The sequence below is a fragment of the Oikopleura dioica genome, chromosome 1 (genome assembly GCF_907165135.1).
Source record: "Oikopleura dioica chromosome 1, OKI2018_I68_1.0, whole genome shotgun sequence".
Lineage (NCBI taxonomy): Eukaryota > Metazoa > Chordata > Appendicularia > Copelata > Oikopleuridae > Oikopleura > Oikopleura dioica.
In genome coordinates, this window is record NC_137291.1 from 14,005,447 (window position 1) to 14,024,673 (window position 19,227).

Genomic DNA, 19,227 nt, shown 5'->3' on the forward strand with positions numbered 1-19,227 from the left:
TCTATCTTTTGGTGAAAACAACGAAGGGGAAAATCATATTTTTGAGATGAAGGAGAGCCGGAGTAAATTTTGAGCAGAAGAAACTCGACAAACTAGCAAAAGAATAAATTGTACGGTCAACTTGTGGAAGCCAGCCGCTTACAAAAAGAATCAGCATATGATTTTTAACAACTGTACATTTTGAAAAATAGAAATTAAGAAAATAAAAACTCAACTTATTCCAAGGCAAAGAAAAGGCTCTGACATTAAAAAAAGAGCACGAACGGAGAGTAAACTGTCCAGCTGTCAGACAAGCAATGTCCGAAGTCCTCATAAACGAGCTTGTTTTAACTTTTTTCGCAAAACAGCTTTTTCTCAGAGATCACTCGTTATGGTTATCGAAGAAGAAAATGCAGGAATTGAAAATGCGATTTTCAAAACTAAAATCAGGGTAATTTTTATCTTTATTTGCGATCATCTGACAGGGATGATACTGTTTAGTTACAAAGTTTAATGGGCATTACAGTCAGCTCAATCATCTTACTAAAAATAAATTTTGAAATTAGTGCCTCGACTGTGACTGCATCGGGACCCTGAGAAAAAAGGGCAAGACGGTTTATCTTTTTCCGGAAGAAATTCTGACAACCCGAAGCATTCGCACTCAAGAAAACGATATCAAGAAGAGGGAGAAAACATGGAAAAAAAAGGTCACTGCGAAAATGAGCTTGGCGAAACACGGGAACGCCACCGATCCGCAGCAGTTCAGCTATTTGACTCTTGGCACCATTTTCTGGGTCACTGTTATGCTCATAGGTAACCTCTCGAGTAATTTAAACATCTATTTTTGCAAGCAAACTTCGCCTCTTTGGAAAAATCCCGCGGCGTAACGACTTTTCTGACCTCGAGCTGTCACCGAAACTACAAGAAATGCGTTAGAATCTCGACAATGGACTTTTGCGGTCATCTAATGAAGCAATGCCGTGACACCAAGGAGTTTATCCTTCCCGAGCCGGTTTCGAAGGTCGAGCCTGTCAAAGCGGCGCCGCTTGTTTTTTCACAGGAAGAAAACGAGGTGAATCTCCGCCGCTGCCAGAAAAAACGGTTTTACGACCAGAGAGTCTGCCGCCATCTCTGCTCGAACACGCTGGTTTTGAAATCAACGAGGACCAACCCAATCACGCCCTGCGAGTCAATCTGTTTTGGGCTGACTAGAAGTTTCGATTCCGCCGGAGAAGTTTGCCCATTTCAGAAGTACTGTTCCAATGGTTGTCCGTGTCCTCATTACGAGTGCGAGAAGTTGGAGTCGCCTCAAAAATTTGTTCCAGTTTTTGATCTCCGAAAATCTGAAAAAAGTTTAAACTTGTCAGCGCCTTTCTTTAACATGTCATCTACAACCCAGTTGACATCAACTGAGTCAACTTCGACGACGTGGTCAACAATGTGCTCTTCAACCAAGTCAACAACTTCGGCGACAACATCTTCAATAACATCTTCAACTCCGTCAACGTTGTCTTGGATCAACTCAACTACCCAATCAAATGGAAGCGGCGCAGAGCTGATAGAAAGTGAACATGAAGAAGCAAATTTTACGATTCTTTTGGCCGATTTCAACGGACAAAATCAACCAAGGGGGACAAATGCCTCAGATTTTTTGTATTCTTATGAACGGTTTTGATGAATCTAAAAGAATGTCATCGAAGCTAAATTGTGTTAACATTCAAAAGTCTCCCGGTAAAAATCATTTAAACCAAAAAAGTCGACCGGCACTACTTTTCTCAACGGTGAGCATTACTTGGTCGATGCCTCTGGAAACTTGATGAGAATGAAAGAAAATGGCGATGCCCCGATTTTAGTTCCGAATCGACGCAAAGATTTGTACGCATATCATTCATATATTCTTTAAAGATCAAAGTTTGGATCGCGACAAGAGCCAAGGCTTTTGTTTGGCATAAAATTGTGTCGCCAAGGCGATAATTATTTTTCGTTTTAAAGAGGCGGCTTCGTTTTCCACTTTGGATCGTCGATTGGAACTCACCACATTGAGATTCGCCTGAAAGACAGAGATCGAAAGATCTTCCCCGTCGTTGTTATTTGAAAACGGTCGAAAATCAGATGAATACTAAAAAGATTATTTGATAGGTCAAGAATGCCTCCACTCTATTGTGGTCCTGCTCTACTCTCTTATCTAACTGTAGCCTCTAGATAACACGGAAATGGGTAGTTTAGGTGTGTTTTTCCAGTTAGGTGAACACTGACTTTACACTTGATTTTGTATGAGTTGCACAGACTGAACGCAGTGGAAAAGCGGCGGGCGACTCAAGATCTCAATCAGATCTAACGGCTTCTTGCTGACCTAACAGCTGCTCAGTCTACGAAGTCTTCGGACGATTGAAGACTCTAGAATTGAAGAGAGAAGTGTAGAGATGATCCAGCGGAAGATGTCCAACAGGAGAAGAGATGAAAGCAGTGCTGAGTCAAGCGTTACAATTTGTGATTGGCGTTGAGAAGATCGAACCAAGCGAGTAGAAAATATGCGGTCAATTGGCCAAACAAGAAATCTTGGTTGGGCGCGTTACTTTGATTGGCGCGTTAGCGACTTGGTTTGAGCATAGTTCCAGTTGGCTTATCAGAACCTGTTGCCAATCAAAGGCGCAACTTTGACGGAGGTTTTGAATATCATCCAGCTCCCCAAATTTTCGGCAAGGCATGAAGTTCGAAGAAGGTTCTAGATGAAGCAGACGGGCGGTTTCGCATCGCGTCCAGGTGAGCATTCCCAAATACATATTTCTTCTCCAATGAGCATTCGAAGTCCTAGAAATGTCGAAATTGACGAGAAGAGTACAGTTTACTTGGGATGATCGTAGCAATTGAATTCTCGCTACTTTTGGACCAGTGCGCGTCCAAAAATTTTGGAGAGCTGAAGCTCTTTTGAGCCAGAGGCGCTTGGGCGTAGCTGAAAACGACGTCAGAAGCAGCATGAAATTTCAGATGAATTTCAGATGAAATCGACGCGTCAGCACTTACATCAGCTGGCTTTAGCTCGGGTTCATGTGTTGAAGTGAACGGCGTGTCTGTTATGTGATTTTTTATCAAGGAAAGTGCGTGTGAATCGCGACCAAAAGTTGGAGTGTGGTGTCTGTTTGAGCATCAAGAAGCAGTATTTTCTCCAAAATGCTCCTGGCCAAAGATATCTTCGCGGAAACAGCAACAATTAAATCTGCTTCTTAGCAGTTGTAGATTTCCAGACATTCATCGTGGTTGAGACAAGCCCCACTTAAAGACTCATTAGCGCTTGCATTTATAGTGCGAAGCATAGTTGGAAAAAACACCCGAAACTCGCGTGCGCGTGCGTGCTCGTACGCTTTAAAAAATAGGAGTGCGCGTGCGTGCGTGCACGGACGTGCAAACACGCGTGCGTATTTTTCAAGGTATATTTTCGAGTTTTTTTGGCGAAAATTGAGGTTTTTCCAAGTAATTTTCTTATGAATAATGTTTTATAAACACTTTATACCTATAAACGCTTATCAAGGGCTTTTCAAAAACACCAAAAAACTATTTTTCTTCGTTGAGATATTCGCAAAAATTTCGAGGAAGGAGAAAAAACTCCAAATTTCGAAGAAAAACCCTTTTTTCCTATTCGCACGCGTGCGCACATGCGCGCTCTTTTAAGGGCAACCGGGAGAAAAATTCTGTGCACAGAACTATTCTGTGAAAAACAGAATTATTCTCACGATAAGACCTCCCCTTTTCGGGAAAATAATTCTGTGAAAAAAATTTTTTTGGCTAAAACAACTATTAAACTGCGAATGAAGAAGTAGTTTGCTGCTAAAAATGAGTCCCAGCGGAAGAAAATGCGCGCAAGGGCCGTAGGCCCGTAGCGTGCTTCATAGCCTCTTCGGTTCAGCTTCTATTAACAAACTACAGTCTGAAGCACTTTTAAGGCCGACCCTTTTAAGGCCAGTTTTTCGGAAAACCCCCAAAATCTGTCATCCCAGAAAAATCCATTTTAAGGCCATTTTTTTCAATTGTTATTCAAAATCCGAAAATTTCTCTTAAAAAAGCTAGTTATATTCGACTGCGTCTCCGGCCATTTTGAAGTCAATGGCTTCTCAGCGTTGGCATTGTCTGTCCCTTGAACTTGAGGCACTTTTATACTCTCTATCAATGTTGCAGGACGTGTTTCATCAATTTGAAACGCTAGGAAATGCTCGACCAATTTTTCCTCTTGTTTCTCCAGAAAACTTTCTCGAGATCTTCAAACTGCTCGATTTTTTTCTTCAAAATCATCCTCTTGAAGTAGTCCTGTGTTGAGCCATGATCGCTTGAAGATTGCAGGGTTCATGTTAATGAGGATTTCGTTCCCCTGATCCACGAGATCTTCTTCCTTGATGTTCGAGTGATCATGTTCGACGACGAAATCTTTAATGTAAACGCGGATCTTTTTCTAAAGGCCACAGAATGCGACGTCATCAAGAGGTTGATGAAAGCCTTATTAATTTTTAATAACTTTTTGTCCAAAAAAGGTAAAAATTTGTTGTCATCCGACTCGGGACAAAAAATATCCATTTTAAGGCCACTTTTGAAATTCGCTGTCATCCGAAAATCGGCCTTAAAAGTGCTTCACACTCAGTGTGACACACTGTACCATTAATATAGATTGTTTTTGCTGCAAGATTCGAAGACCAACTGAAGTCAATCCTTTTCTACTCTTAGACATGAGTTCCAAAGTATTACCGCGATTTCATTCGGACTGACTGCAAGCGAGTGAGGGCGCTCGGGCGCAAGGCCAAGGGGAAATTTCGCTTTCGGACTTTTCGAACTCTCGCTCTGGGCGAAAAGTGGCTCCGGCGTCAGGCGTTAATCCCTTCAAAGGGATCTCGCGCTTCCATTTTAAAGCTAAATAATAACCCAAATATCTGTTTCGTGAGAAATAAATTTAAATTTAAAAAAATTTGCGGAATCAGCCTGTTTATTTAATAAGGAATATTTTAATACCAATCATCGTTGTTTTTTGGTAATTGGAAATAACTTATTTCTGACAAACGATATGAATAGAAAATTGTTTTGAACGCGGAGCGGCGCGCGACTGGACTTACTACCATGGAGTTGAGCTCTTTAGGGAGATAGGAGAATCTGTGCGTTAGAAAAAGCGGCTTTGATTTTCTAACTTGGTCTTTGAGCGCGCGCAATTCAGCGCCTAACTCTTGCCTGCTCTTTCATTGGCCAACCGCCTCAAAATCTCGAAATTCATTTCTTCATAATTCCCAGATTCTTCTGAAGCGCCCAACACGAGCGAAGGAAATATTCTAGACTTCCCTGAGAGACTCGGCGAGAGTGATCTGAGCGGGAAACTGGGAAGGGGGCCGGGGGCTTTCTCCCAAAAGAGCTCAACCCTATGGTAGAGCCACCTCAGTTCGATCCATATTTGTTTATCAAGCCGAAATCAGCCATTCCCAGAAATAATCATGCTAAAATTGGACATTTCCTCAGATTCGCGACGGGAGATCATGCCCCAGTTTTACTTCCGAAGATCGGTATCATGTTCTTGGTATCACAAGAATGCTTGAATCACACTGAGGAAGATGATAATTTCCTTAATTTCAAAAAAATTGATCTCCGTAAAAGTTATCTTTTAATAAAATGAAAATAGGTAAGGGGGGATTAGCGTTTTCGCGGGATGAAAAGGCTCGATACCAGCGTTGGTCGCGTGAGAACTCGCCCGGCGCCGACGCCGTCGATTTTCTTAGGCGCACGTGTTTTTTCAACTATGGTGCGAAGTGTCAGCCGATTCAACCTCGCGCCAATCTCGGCGGGAGAGAAAAAGGAGAGTTAGCGGGAGACGATAGAGTCGAGAAGGTCCGATTGAAGTCGACAAGTGTGTTCGAAGTCGGCAGTATCGATGAGTTCATCGGGGTGCAGAAGAACGTGAGTCATGAAGTGCAGATGCGCAGTGAATCATGAGCAGCAGCGTAGTCGGCGGAAATGGGGGCGATTAGCAATTCAAACGGATTTCTTCGCGTTTGAAACCCAGCAGACATGTGCAAATTACTGGTCGGGTTCTTGAGCAATCCTTGAGCTGGCGAAGATCAGCGGCGGCAGGGAAAGAAGCTTTTCTACCTGTGGAGTGCGCTGAAGTTGATTCCTAGTCAAATAGCTTCGAGCGGCGCGATTCCGCGTCTTTTTAAAGCTCCAGCTGTTTCGGGTGACGTTGATGCAAGTGATGAGGAGGTGGTATTTGGTCATACAGTTAATTATGGAATTTCTGGACATTTTTTGTCCCCCATTTTTCCCGAAAATGTCCAGAAATTTGATACAGAGCTTTGAGAAAAATGTCCCAAGAAATTGCTTAAAAATTTTTCGAGAAGGAAAAATTAACGATTTTTTTTCAAAAAAGTAACTTAAAAACAATAAAAGAAACGCGCTGTAGTCGCCTTTCTTATTATATCATAAGATTATCGAAGAAAAACATTTCTTTATAGATGAAATTGGCATCAATAACTCAAGTTTGCCCATAAATTTAGATGTCGTTGATATCTGTTGAGAAAAAATGTCCAGAAATTTGATACCCCCTCTCTTTGAATTTGTCCCCCGAAAACCCCATAAAATCCGAAAAATGTCCAGAAATTTGATGTCCAGAAATTTTATAAAAAACTGTATGGGTATTATACCGACGTTCACTGTTTCACTCCGACGTGGGTATTTAAACCCTCGTTCACTTTTTTTTTGAACATGGGTATTCGATACCCACGTTCGCTCTTACTGGCGAACGTGGTTATTTTTCAGGCTTTTTGAAAACAGGAGCACATACCATCTCCAGCTTCGGCCGCAGAACCAAGCCGTCTTACACCCCTTACGGTGGGCTTTTATTTTGGAGGTGATACGTAATGTTTCGAGAGCAAGTTGTTTTATTAACCACCGTTCAAACAAATTTTCATTCATTTAACGTGGGTATTTCTACCCACCTTCGGACACCTGAGCGAACGTGGGTATTTATACCCTCGTTCGAGAAATCACCGAACGTGGGTATAAATACCCACATGACCGCTTACAACCGAAGAGGAAATCAACAGCGGCACTGACGAGTTAAAGTTGACCCAGCGAGGCAGGCTAGAAGATGACAAGTCAAGCAGTACGTCTCGGGAAGTTTGAGTCGACAAGTGCAAGGCAGTGGCAGTAAGGGCTCTTCCGTTGGCGTCGTTGGCGTCATAACAAGCTCGTCTAGGTCAAGAGTTAAGCGGCAAAATTCCGGTAGTGCTTAACTTGGCGGAAGAATCGATTAAGTCGAAACGAGTACCTGCGTTGACCCCGAGTTATAAACTGATCAAGTTTGTTTACTCCTTCAGGGGCTTTGTGAGAAGCAAATTAAGGCAGTTCCGAGGTAAGAATCACCGTTCGTGGCGGAGCAAGTATAAGCAGAAATGCAGCGGTTCAAAGGTCTCCAGAAGTCTCCCAGATCGCGTTTTGGCCGAGTGAAAGCAGGCGATCGAAAGCGTGTTACTTATCGTGAAGAAGTCCGGTGTCCGGCGAAAGCAATGAGCACATCTGTTGTCACCAGTTGATATGTTCGAAGTGCTTTCTTAGTTCACGAGGTCTTGCTTTACTCTCTAGTCTAACTGTAGCCTCTAGATAAAATAGGGGGTGGTCTAAACTTTGAAGTTCATATGTGCGATAAGAACTTCGGGTGGCCTAAACTTTGATCGTTTCCATGTGCGATCCTTTGAGAAAGTGGCCTAAACTTTGAATTTCCCCGGAGGCGGTTCTGCCATCGGTGACTAGAGCACTGCCCGCTAAGGCCACTACGCTTTATGCAGACCAATTAGGATAACAGTTTTCATTCAAGGTGATGACACACATGTACTAGTCAGAGTGCCTAGGGGGGAATTCAAAGTTTAGACCACTTTCACACATAGGAGGAATCAAAGTTTAGGCCACTTTCTCAAGGAATCACACATGAGAACGATCAAAGTTTAGGCCACAGGAAATTCTTATCGCACACAACAACTTCAAAGTTTAGACCACCACCTATTTTAACACGGAAAAGGGTAGTTTAGGTGTTGTATTCCAGTAAGGTGAACACTGACTTTACACTTGATTGTGTATGAGTTGACTGACTGAACGCAGTGGAAAAGTGGCGGGCGCCTCCAGATCTCTATCAGATCTAACGGCTTTTTGCTGACCTCAAATTATTATAAATTTTCGACCAATAAAAGCTCCCCGAACGACCGTCTAGATAAGTGTTACTATTACGCGCCTGATTATAACCTTAACAGATTCGAGGACGCCCAAGGTGAGAATCAGCCCTTAAATTTTCCTTGTTCCTTGACATTTAAGGCTACATCGCGAGCAACCACGTCAATGCTCGAACATCTTCAATCAGCTTCGGCGGCACATTTATTTTGATGAGCTTGAGACTCGGCACAAACTGGATCACCATTTCGAAAACAGTCGCCCTGAATTCAATTCGAGCAACAGAGGAGTTGGAGAAGGGCTGGAGAAAAGACGAAATCACGGTTCCAGCTATGTTTCGCGACTTTGATCCAGTGCACGTGATTCCTCTGGAACGGATTCAAAAGATATTTTCTACTTGCCCTTTCTGCTCTTTCTGTGAATCCTAAAAGATCGACCTCGGTCAGTTGATGCTGATTCTCGTCACTCGAAGCATTACCCTCTCAAACACGCAATACTCACTTTTACTCGAAAAAGAGGGAAAGTTCCTGACGATCGGCAATGAATGGATCGGCTCCTTGGTCAAGTACGAGCGAGAATCGCGGTGTTTCTCTGGTTTGTACGCTCCGAAAGATTACGCTTATTCAAATGCCTTCGGAACCAACAACGACGAGTGTGAGTATTTTATCAATGGGTTTATAAACAACGATCGTATCTTCCTCCAGAATATTGTATTTGACACAACTTTTGAAATTTTTTTCGACTTCGGAGAGGATCTTAATTATAAGTATTGTCGTAATTTAACTTAGATTATCTTATGCTCTACTACCATTAGTTGTTGCCCGTTAGTCTCTAGATATTAGTTCATCCTCTAAAAAGATCGCATCGAGCTCGATTTCCGACAACAAAGTGCTGAAAACAAAATGCTAGTGACTAGCAACCCGTATTTCGAATTCCACTTAGATGTCTTTCCGTACTTTGCGAAAAACGCTGTCAAAACACAAACTGCTTTTCCGCAATCAGGCGAGGCTCTTGAGCAAACGAGCATAATCTTTTAGTAGCAAGTCGTTACTAACAGCTAGGGTTCGGTAATTCGAGCTCAAGCGCAAACTCAAGGAAACAGAGCTTGAAAACTCAAGCTTTTAATTTGAGTTTTGAGAACTCAGAGTTGAGAGCTCGCGTGAGCAATCAATTGAGCCAGTCAACGCTGGGCACTCTTCTCGCTCATTTTCACGCTCACTCTTCAGCTGGTTTAATTTTTTCGATTGTCGTGATTTTTTGCGCATTAACTAAACTTTTTATGCTATTACATCTAGATTTCATAAAATTCTCATATCATGTCGCTACGCTGAGTTGTGAAAACTTGACGCTCGATTTCGAGTGTACATAATTACTCGAAATATTCGGATTGATACTTCGACACTGCCCTCATTGAAAGGCCTGTGCCTTTTTGCTTAGGGTCTACTTATTGATATTTCCCGGAAGCATTTATATATGTGATTATGGAGGGATAAATGCGATTTTTTCCCGAAATTTTCAGCCTTGTTTCCGCCACAACTCAGCGTAGCGACATGATACGAAAATTTAACGAAATCGAGATGAATGAGCATAAAGGCTAGTTTTTGCACAAAAATCAGGACAATCGAAAAAATATAACCAGCTAAAGAGTGAGAGTGAAAATGAGCGAGAAGAGGGTCAGCGCGCTCGCTCAATTTCAGTTTTGAAAACTCACGGACTTTCCCTGCTCTCATGCAAACTATCAAATCTTCTCAAAATGATTTCTCAAGTCACTTTGAGTTCTCAATTTGAGAAAATTTGAGCGTCTAGCCAAAATGAGTTTGAGCTTGAGCTCAAATTACAGAACCCTGCTAACAGCGCTAAACGGAGCCCAAAAAGCAAGCAGTTTGTCTCCACCCTATCCACTGGCAATTCTGCCCGATTTCCCTTTTTCGTCTTTCAATGAGTCACTATTCCATATTTCTTCTTTCGAGTTGGACTTTAACGAAACGCGTAAACTCACTCTGGATATAAAGGAAAGAGTCTAAATTTTAACGCTGATAACAAAATTTGGTCAATACTGAAAATGGCACAAATGGCACGAATGGCACGAATTCACTGAAAATGGCACGAAAACAGAGACACATTTTTTTGCGAATTAACCTTGAGGAATATTATGAATTAAACTGGGAAATTAACGGATTTAGCTGAAACGATAATTATTTAACAACTTGAAAAGTTCATTAAACATGATCAAAAACAAAAAAAATAATTTGAAACTTTTTTAAATTGACCGCAAATTCAGGTCCAAAAAGATTCTTATTTGAGTGAAATTCCTCAATTATGCCATTGTCATTGATAAAAAATCGAAATAATAGTGATTTAAGCATAAATGATCAATTTTTCTTTGAATATTCAAGTAATAAACGCCCGCTCCGCGGGTTTAATGGTAGGAAACTCAAGGGTGGAAAAACAATAACAAAAAAGTCTCTAGAATTTTACTGAAAATGGCACGATGAAAAGACATGTTTTCGTGCCATTCGTGCCATTTTCAGTACTGTCGCAAAATTTCTAATCGAATAATATTCTTGACTCTCAGACGACCAAATCTTTCCTCACAAAAGCAGCAAAAATTCTTGAATTTCGATCTTATAATGAAAAATCAATCTTCGCAATTAAAACTTACGAAAACAGCTCGATTGCGGTCTTATCAGACTTTTTCGAGGAATCGATCATATTGGACGATCCGTTAAGCACGAATTGGACATCTCTTGAATTCGTTTTCAAAGTCGAAGACGACTCACTATTTTCCCTTGTTGTGACGAAAAGGGGAGAGGAAATAGCAACAAGGCAAATTAACGAGCTTCAAACCTTGGGAAAAAAGAGAATCAGAGTTTTCAAATTCGACGACGAAACCGAAATCAAGAATGTTTTTTTCTATCAAAATCTACCGAGTCAGATTCTTGTTATCTTATCTGAATCAGCTGAATTACCACGCCATTATGCTCTGTTTGGAGATGGCTTTAAAAACGAAAATACAAAAATTATTGTCCCACAGATTCTTCAGAATAAAATCTACACATCTAAAGCTGCTCTTGTGAAAGGCCAGTTGCATTTTTTCGGCGGCCGTCAGGGACAAAAACTAGTAGGCTGTTCTTTGAAACTCCTTATTGACTGTTTTTTAGATTATTATTCTTTTTGAATGCGAATTAAGGCTTCTCCCGATTCGGCTTCAAAATAAATATTACACTGGAAGCAGGACGCTCACAATTTCAAACGGAACTAAAGGTTCGTCGCAAGAATAAATTATTATTTTTACAATTTTCAGCTCTTGTTTGTTTTGATGCTAAAACAGACAAGAAGTGCGAGATTTTTAACGGTACCGCTGTTGTAGAACTCGCTTTCGAACCAAGAGAAGGGCACTGGGAAGGTGGACTTGCTCATTTTAAAGGACGGCCAACAGCAGTCGGCGGAATGAGTCCTTATCCAAATTCGAACAGAGGATACACGGAAACCCTGACTGAAAATGGCTGGGAAAAACTGCCGCGTCATCCAAGGTTTTTTATTTTGCAAATTTTTTATTCAGCATGATTTAAGATGGATAGAGAGTTTTTCTGTTGTTGAATTGCCGTCGGGATCAATTGCTACGTTGGGAGGTTTGGATTTAGAGATTTCAGAAATTCTCAAGGAGATTTTCGTTTTGAATAAATTTGAAAAATGGACAATAATGGGAAATTTGCTTCAAGTAAGTTCATTTCGGGGTATTTTGAAAATTTGATTATATTAATTATTTTAAAAAATCTATATTTTTCAGCGTTGTTACGTTGGATCAGCAATTCAAGTCGGCGACGCTATATATTCATTCCCTGGAGAAAGCAACGAATCAACTAATATGATACAACGAGTAAATCTAGGAAAGGTTGACCAGTTTTTCAAGAAATTTCTTTCGGAAAGCTTTCGATTATTTGAAGTAAAAAGTGATCAACTGATGTTAAAGACGGCGACAATATTGTTGCAGTCGAGTTTGTTGGAGAACATGATAAATATTATTACTTCCCGATTCTGTTGATATCGCCGTCGAATTTCTGCACCGCCAAGCATGATCAACGTCCTAATCAATAAAATTTTGTACAAAATGATTTTCCAACTATTTCTTCAAAAAAAATTTTCCAAAAAATCCCTGAGTAATATTAAATTTGTAAATAAAATCAACGAATCATTTGGTCAAAACTCAAAAATTACAAATAATTTTACATGTTATTAAGAGAGACTCTTCATACTGTATTAAAGATCTTACACATTACAGTTTTCCGCAGGTGAGCAAATTTTCGACGACTCTGGCTTTGAACCGACTCAGAAAAGACGTAGAACTAGAAAAATGCTTGAAAAGGGAGCAGAACTCTGCGCAGAACCATCAATTATCGACTGCCCTATAAGCCGTCTCCTTGTTCGATTTTTTTTGATATGATATTAAGCAGACCATGAATTGCTATTGAAATCGCTTCCTGTTAGTAGAGCCGAAACCCAATTGAAAATTTTAACATTTTGCTTATAATTTGTGGCAACGAAAAAAAATCAAAATGAACTTTTCTGAAACTTTGCAAAATCAGCTGCATTTTCAAAGAGGCAATGAATAAAGATGAAGTCAAAGTCAGCTCTTCTTTTTGAATAATTCAGCGACGATTTTACGGCTCGTCTGGGTTTCAAAGAAATTCATCAGTTTTAATAAAAGTAATTCGATAATAACAAATTGCAGCAGCTCTATTTAAACTAGCTCATCCCGCTTCTTTTCCATTGTTTTCTGAGAAAGTTAAGTCAAAGGTGAGTTTGATTTCTAGGTCGGTTTATCGCGAAAACTTCCTGAATTGAACAAAAACAAAAAGCCGGAATAAGCGGTTATTTCGTTCGACCGCGATTTCAGCTAACTCGAACCGCAGCTGATCAAAAATTAAATGCGGCCAGCAAAGAAAATAAATTAAAATATAAAAGTGGATGCGATGCGGCTTGATACTTATCTGAATAATTTTCGACTATTCAACTTTTCGAGTCTTGAAAAGTTCTGAAGACATAGAAGAGAATCAATTTTTTTAGGGAAAAAACGACGAAAGATGAAGTTTTTCTTTGTTCAGTTTTTGCTTGTTTCTGGACTTACAGGCACAGTTGATACTTACAGACAAATCAAAGGGTCCTTGTTTAAGATTTTGAAGCAAACTTTGCCTCAAGAGTTAACGTTGTGACACCCTTATTTTCATTTTTCAAAGAAAAGCGGTTTCCAGCTGAAAATCGAGGAAAAACTTCCCCTAATCTCCACAAAAAATCAAGTCTGTCAACTTAAAAAAGACTACGACTGGGAGACCTTCCCAAAAAGAGCAGCATCACGTGCCTATGGTCGGCGAAAACTGATTCTTCCTTATGTCATGCGAAAGTGAACCCCTTTTTTTCAATAAAAAAAAACACGCTTTTTTAAGTCGAAAGAAATATTTTATTCCAGCAAAATAAGATTAACTCTGCAATTTTCATTTAGCATTACAGTAAATTCTTGTTTTATGCATTGTACAGTAAGTTGAGTAAAGAAAGTTTTATATTTGGGCTTGATGATGAATTTTAGTTATTTTTAGCACAAAAGTTGAATTATGAAATTTTACAGTTGTGATTATCTTTGAAGGTATTTTTTGATGCTCAAGTTCAAGTCACTGGTTATAAATTACAGACGACATCAGGCTCGATATCGTCGTCCAAATGATTCAAACTCATCGAGAGCATTGGCGGCGGGGCGGGTTTGCTTCGCGGTTTTGGGACAGGCGCCGAGAGACGATTTGGAAGATTGTGATTTCCGTCGATTTGGTAGGCCGAGTTGTTCAGTCGCGAAGATTGATTGGGACCTTCGGAAAGGACGGTCCGCCGCGCCGGCGCTTGGGGAATGAAACAACTCGTCGGCGAGATGAAAGAAGATGAGCCCGAGTCGCCAACAGAGGAGCGGGAAAGCGGCGTGTTTTCTGATATTCTGCTGCTCACAGGATACGACTGAAAATATTCGTCATTTTTGAGCTCAGGTAGAGGGTTAAATTTGACGGTAAATAAAGTTGAAATGGAAATTGAGGGTTTTTTGATTGAAAAAATTGCATTCAAAGGGTTGGAAATCATAGAAGAATCAATTATTTTCGACTTACCCTCAACGACTCATTCAACGAATCACAGGAGCCCCTGCTCGAAGCGGAAGCGGAAAAGGCGGAGGAAGCAGCAGCTGACCGGTGCGGCTGTCGCACTGGCTTCGTTTTGAATTTCGCCAAGAGGTCCTCAATTGAGGGCGCTTTTGTTGCTCTGTCGGATGAAGTGAGTTTCTCCTGAATAGACCATTTAGTGAATAGGCCCATTAATTCTGAATTGAGTGCCGAATCAGAACCAAGGGAATCATAAGATGATTTTCCTTCCTTGGTAAAAATGTAACTTACGGGAGTAGTCCTAGTCGGGCTTCTTGAAGACAAGGAAGAGCGATAACTCGACGCTGGGCTTGCCACTCGTTCTTCCGGCAGCGACAGTCGATTTTCCTCTCTCTGGTCGTTCGGAGAAGCTTCTTCTTTTGGAACTTTTCTCACGTGAGAAGCCGTTTCTTCGTTGTTTCTTTCAATCCCCGAATTGGTCGATTTGACGAGAGGCGATTCCAAGCCCCGGGAGCCGCGGCGGGGAGAGCTCCAGAAGGAAAGATCGTCCATCGACTGGGAGTACTTTTTGGACTCGGAGAATTTGTCCAGGAGGTTTTGACGGACGGGGACTGGCTGGTCCAGGAAATTGATCGATGGGGATCGAGCGAAGGGGCCAGGGTGGAATTCTGAAGAATGTTCTATTACTTCCTTGTTTTTGAAATTTGAAAAACCAGCAGTTCTGCTCAAAAACGCACAAATTTGAAATTAGCATAATCTCACTTGACCTTTCCCCTTGACTTGCTCCCTGCCCTTTTGCGTTTTTGTGCCACGTGATCGCCGATTCGATAAAAAAAGAGAGTTGGAAGTAACTTGAAATATTGGAAAAGGCATCTGAGCGGAACAAAAAGGTTCTATTTTGTTTGCGCTTGGCCAGGTTGCGAAGATTCTTCGCTTTTGAGAGATCACAAATTTGAAATCAAGCGGCCTATTTTTTTGACGAGTGCACTTATCTTCAAAAAAAATCGGGGATGAAAAATCGCTGACGTTTTTGGGTCAAGATTTGTTTCATTGGAAACCGACCCAAAATCGGCTTCTTTTTATAGAAAAAGTATTTTAATAAAACAATAAAATTTAATAATAATAAAATTTCAATATTATTTTTGGTTTCTGATTTCAGAAAAGGCCAAAAACAGACGGATTTTGCTGGAAAACCTGTTTAAAAACCTGAGTCAGGGTCCTTAGGTTTTGTTTCGGGACCCTGACTCAGGTTTTTAAACAGGTTTTTAGCAAAATCGGTCTGTTTTTGCCCTTTTCTGAAATTTAAAACCCGCTGATCACGTGATTTTACGACGAAGTGAAATGAAAACCAAATCCAATTAAAATCTCTCTCCCTCCCTTTCTTACCAGAATTCTCGAACTCTTCTGCAAGCTCCTTTGAAACAGGCGGAATGTTGATGTAAAAAGAACCAGGCCGTTCTGCTCGTGGAAGTCGCTGCTCGTAAATGCTCTTGTTGTTGCCAAAGTTGCCCTTCACGTCTCTGAATTCAAAATTGAGTAAATATTGAGTATTTTCAAAATCATTCTTTTCAAACTAAAAAGTGGCGTAAATTGACGCTTTTCGGGAAAGTAATGAGAAATGAGTAGCTTATGAGAATTTATCCAAGGAAACTCATCTGTCACTCACAATTTTATGAGGTAAAAATTTTAATTATAAAAGCTCTTTCTTCGAAAAATAAAAGAGTGACACCCTTATTTTATATGCAGAAAATCAAGCTTTTAGGTTTTAAAAATGGCTTTTTGACAAAAAAAATAAGGGTGTCACAACGTTAATAAGATAAGAAAGGTCTGGTAGAAATTTTAATTATTGAAGGGCATACCCTTAAACTTTTTTCGAAGTCGGAAAAGCCAAGTTCTTTAAAATTCTATTTTTACGTCGTTCACGTGTTTCTTTGTTGTTTTTCCAGCTCCAAAGTTCCCCAAAAATAAAAAAGAACACGCGAAGCTGACTATTGTCAATTCAAACACGAATTTCAATCAGTCTTGTCTGCTTTGTTCAAATAAAACAACTTACGTTCTTTGTAACGTAGGATTTCAAAACGCGCGTCTTATGAAAAATTCCAAGACAATAAAGTAATGTTTGCTAAGTTACTGGCTGTGGAATTAATAGACACTGTAGTTGGGGGGAGAAATTTGAAGATTTTCGAGTTTTTCGAACGATTTCTTTAAATTGTCACTTTCAAAAAATGTCACAAATGTCAACAATAACTGCAAATTTTCGTTGACGAAAGATTTTTGAAGATTATTGAGTTTTGAAGAATAAAATGGCGAGAATTGATGATCTTTGAAAATGTCACAAATGTCAGCATTTATTGTCAGCAGATCTAATTTTTGATTTTCAGTAGTGATAATAAAAAGCAGATAACGACTCTTTAGACACTACTGAAAATGTCAAAAAAATCGAAAATTAGATCTACTGACAATAAATACTGACATTTGTGACATTTAAAAAAAGTCTCATCAAATCAATTCTTGCCATTTTATTCTTGAAAAAAGTCAAAAACCTTCAAAATTCTTTCCTCAACTAGAATTGTCAGTTATTGTCGTCATTCGTGACATTTTCGGACTCGCTTTTTATTGAAAATTATCCATTTTTGCTTTGAATTTTGAGCAAAAAAAAACCTTTTATTCTTAAAAAATCTCACCTTGGGTCGACATGAGTGACATGGTTGAAGTCCTTGGGGCTTGAAATGACGAATCTTTCTGTATTTTTCGGCGTTCTCTGGAACTTCGGTGTCCTAAGTCGCGAAGAAAGATATCCCTTCGAAAGTCGGCTGAAAATTCCATGTTCATTTCTGCTCGGCGTTTTTCCTCCGCTGACGTTGTAAACTTTTTCTCTTTCCAATAAATTCAGCGTCATCTCTTTTTTCTCGTTTTTGTAGGGATGATGGTGATTGCTTCGGTGAATTCTTTTTGGACGAATTTTCTTCTCTTTTTTTTGAAAAAGTTCCTTTTTTGGGGTGTTTTTTTGGAAAAAGTGGACTGTGCCCTCCCCGAAAGCGCGGTGAAATATTTATTCAAAATCGAGGTGATTCAGCGCCGCCAAGTGTGAGAGCAGATCTGATAGGGCGACCGGCCGCGCCCTGAAACCTTGATTGGCGAAAATGGGTGGGAGATAACGAATTACCAAACGGTCGTTCTTCTTTTTTTCTGATAGCGATTTTTTGAGAAGACCGCAATTCGATTTTTTCAATAAATCAAGCGTTTTTCTTAGAAAAAAACCTTGAAAAAATTAGAAAAATTGGTTTAACCAAAAGATTGGCTTTATGGATTCAATAGGTTAATTAACAATTTAGGGGGAAAATCAAGAAATTTGAAGTTTCAAGCTAATTTTTCTTCAGAAATTTCTTGAATTCGAAGCTTTTTCATCGATTAAAACGTGAATTAGGGTCTCAACTTTCTTTTGGTTAAATAAAATAAGGGTGTCAGTAGCTTAACTATTCGAGAAAATCAGACTAAAACGGCTTGTTTTCAGCTGGTAAATTGCGATTTTGGACTCTGTGAAAACAGATTTCTTTGCGGTTTTTTCTTCGTTGATTGTAAATGAAAATTCCATTCCCGAAATTCCAGGCGACTGTTATTTTGGCAACAGGACATGGCAGGTTGTCTCATAACGAGGTGGACAAGTGGCTATTAGCTTAAAGCTCACCGAACAAAAGAGGCATTTGAAAGCATGAAATGGATGCGAACGCTCAGAATATTTTATGGCGCGGGGGCTTTTTTTTTATTTCTCGGCGCACTTGTACTTGAACTGATTCAAAGCCTGGCGCCGATTGATGGTGCTGCCAGGTGCTTCCGCAGATTGAACGAAAACGACCGCTCTGATTTGATTTTGCTGATGAAAAATTATTTTGGCTTTCGACGAAAAGGTTGCTAGAAATTTGCTACTTTCAATTTCTGAGGAATAAAAAAAATCTGCAGAATAAAGAGGGAGACATTTGTCTGGCGGTTTCAATCTTTATTTCATACAGTCAGATATCAAAATACTGGACTGTTTTGCGGACGGAAAGTTAGAGGAGGGAGATGTTAAATCGCACATAGTTCCGATATTCTGATGCCATGGCGTACTTGATGTTCTGCGGATGGCCTTCGACGCCTGTGCTGGTAAGAACTTGCTGATTGGAGGCACTTCCGTCGCGAGCAATTTCTTCTACCACGGCATTGAATCGGACGTCCCGACCTCATGTTAAAATGAAGCATTGATTCAATAAATTATATTTGTTACCTGAACTCCCAATCGAAAGAATAATTACGGGGTGCCCTTGATCATTTTTATGAGCACAGTTGACAGGGGTGACCATTTGGGCATTGGGCATTTGGGCAAATCGGGCAATTTTCGGGCAAAAACCCTTTCGGGCGGGCATTTGGTCGGCTCAACGCCTGAAAATAGGCTGGGCAACATTGGAAAAGTCGGGCATTTGGGAATTTTCTGGGCAGTTGGGCACCATCGGGCAGTTGGGCAAATGCCCACCGGGGAAAATCATGAACGTAGGCGTTTTCCTGTCCGCTTATTGGTCGTTAAGCTCACAAACAAGAAAAAAGATATAAGGAGAAGGTTCTGCAAGGGTGTGTGAAGTGGACCTCTATGGTTAGCTGTCTACCTTTGACTTCTTGATCCTTTTGTGAAATTATCCCTACCCTTAAGGGTACCTAGGTCGAGTTTTGGTACCCCCTAAAACCATTTTTTGACCCCAGGATCGGATTCTTCAGGTTCTGAGGAGCAAAAAACTCTATTATGACCCTCTATCTATCTTAACGTTATCACCGTCAAAAACCACTCTAAAGGTGAAAATCTATGTGAAAAACTAGCGCCCAAGGTTTGACCGAGAAAATTTTTTGTCCCCGATTTTGCCGATTAAGGGCTTAAATGAAAGCTTAGGGCCTG

At 40.3% G+C, this 19,227-nt stretch overlaps 2 protein-coding genes across 2 annotated transcripts; one reads left to right on the forward strand and one right to left on the reverse strand.

The window, feature by feature from the left end:
* The first annotated feature begins 698 nt into the window (after positions 1 to 698).
* On the forward strand, positions 699 to 13,034 carry LOC145712301 (uncharacterized). The gene is made up of 11 exons (XM_081789988.1): positions 699 to 792; positions 831 to 1,051; positions 8,215 to 8,266; positions 8,311 to 8,525; positions 8,598 to 8,820; positions 10,932 to 11,287; positions 11,328 to 11,430; positions 11,471 to 11,699; positions 11,740 to 11,887; positions 11,957 to 12,061; positions 12,981 to 13,034. The coding sequence occupies exons 1-11, from the start codon at positions 699 to 701 to the stop codon at positions 13,032 to 13,034; spliced, it is 1,800 nt and encodes a 599-aa protein (XP_081646114.1).
* Positions 13,035 to 13,610: 576 nt separating this feature from the next.
* On the reverse strand, positions 13,611 to 17,361 carry LOC145711805 (uncharacterized). The gene is made up of 5 exons (XM_081789498.1): positions 16,988 to 17,361; positions 15,690 to 15,823; positions 14,595 to 14,971; positions 14,313 to 14,486; positions 13,611 to 14,166 (listed from the first exon to the last, which is right to left on the reverse strand). Exons 1-5 carry the CDS (start codon positions 17,200 to 17,202, stop codon positions 13,840 to 13,842), a joined length of 1,227 nt encoding a protein of 408 aa, XP_081645624.1. The 5' UTR covers positions 17,203 to 17,361; the 3' UTR covers positions 13,611 to 13,839.
* Positions 17,362 to 19,227: the final 1,866 nt, after the last annotated feature.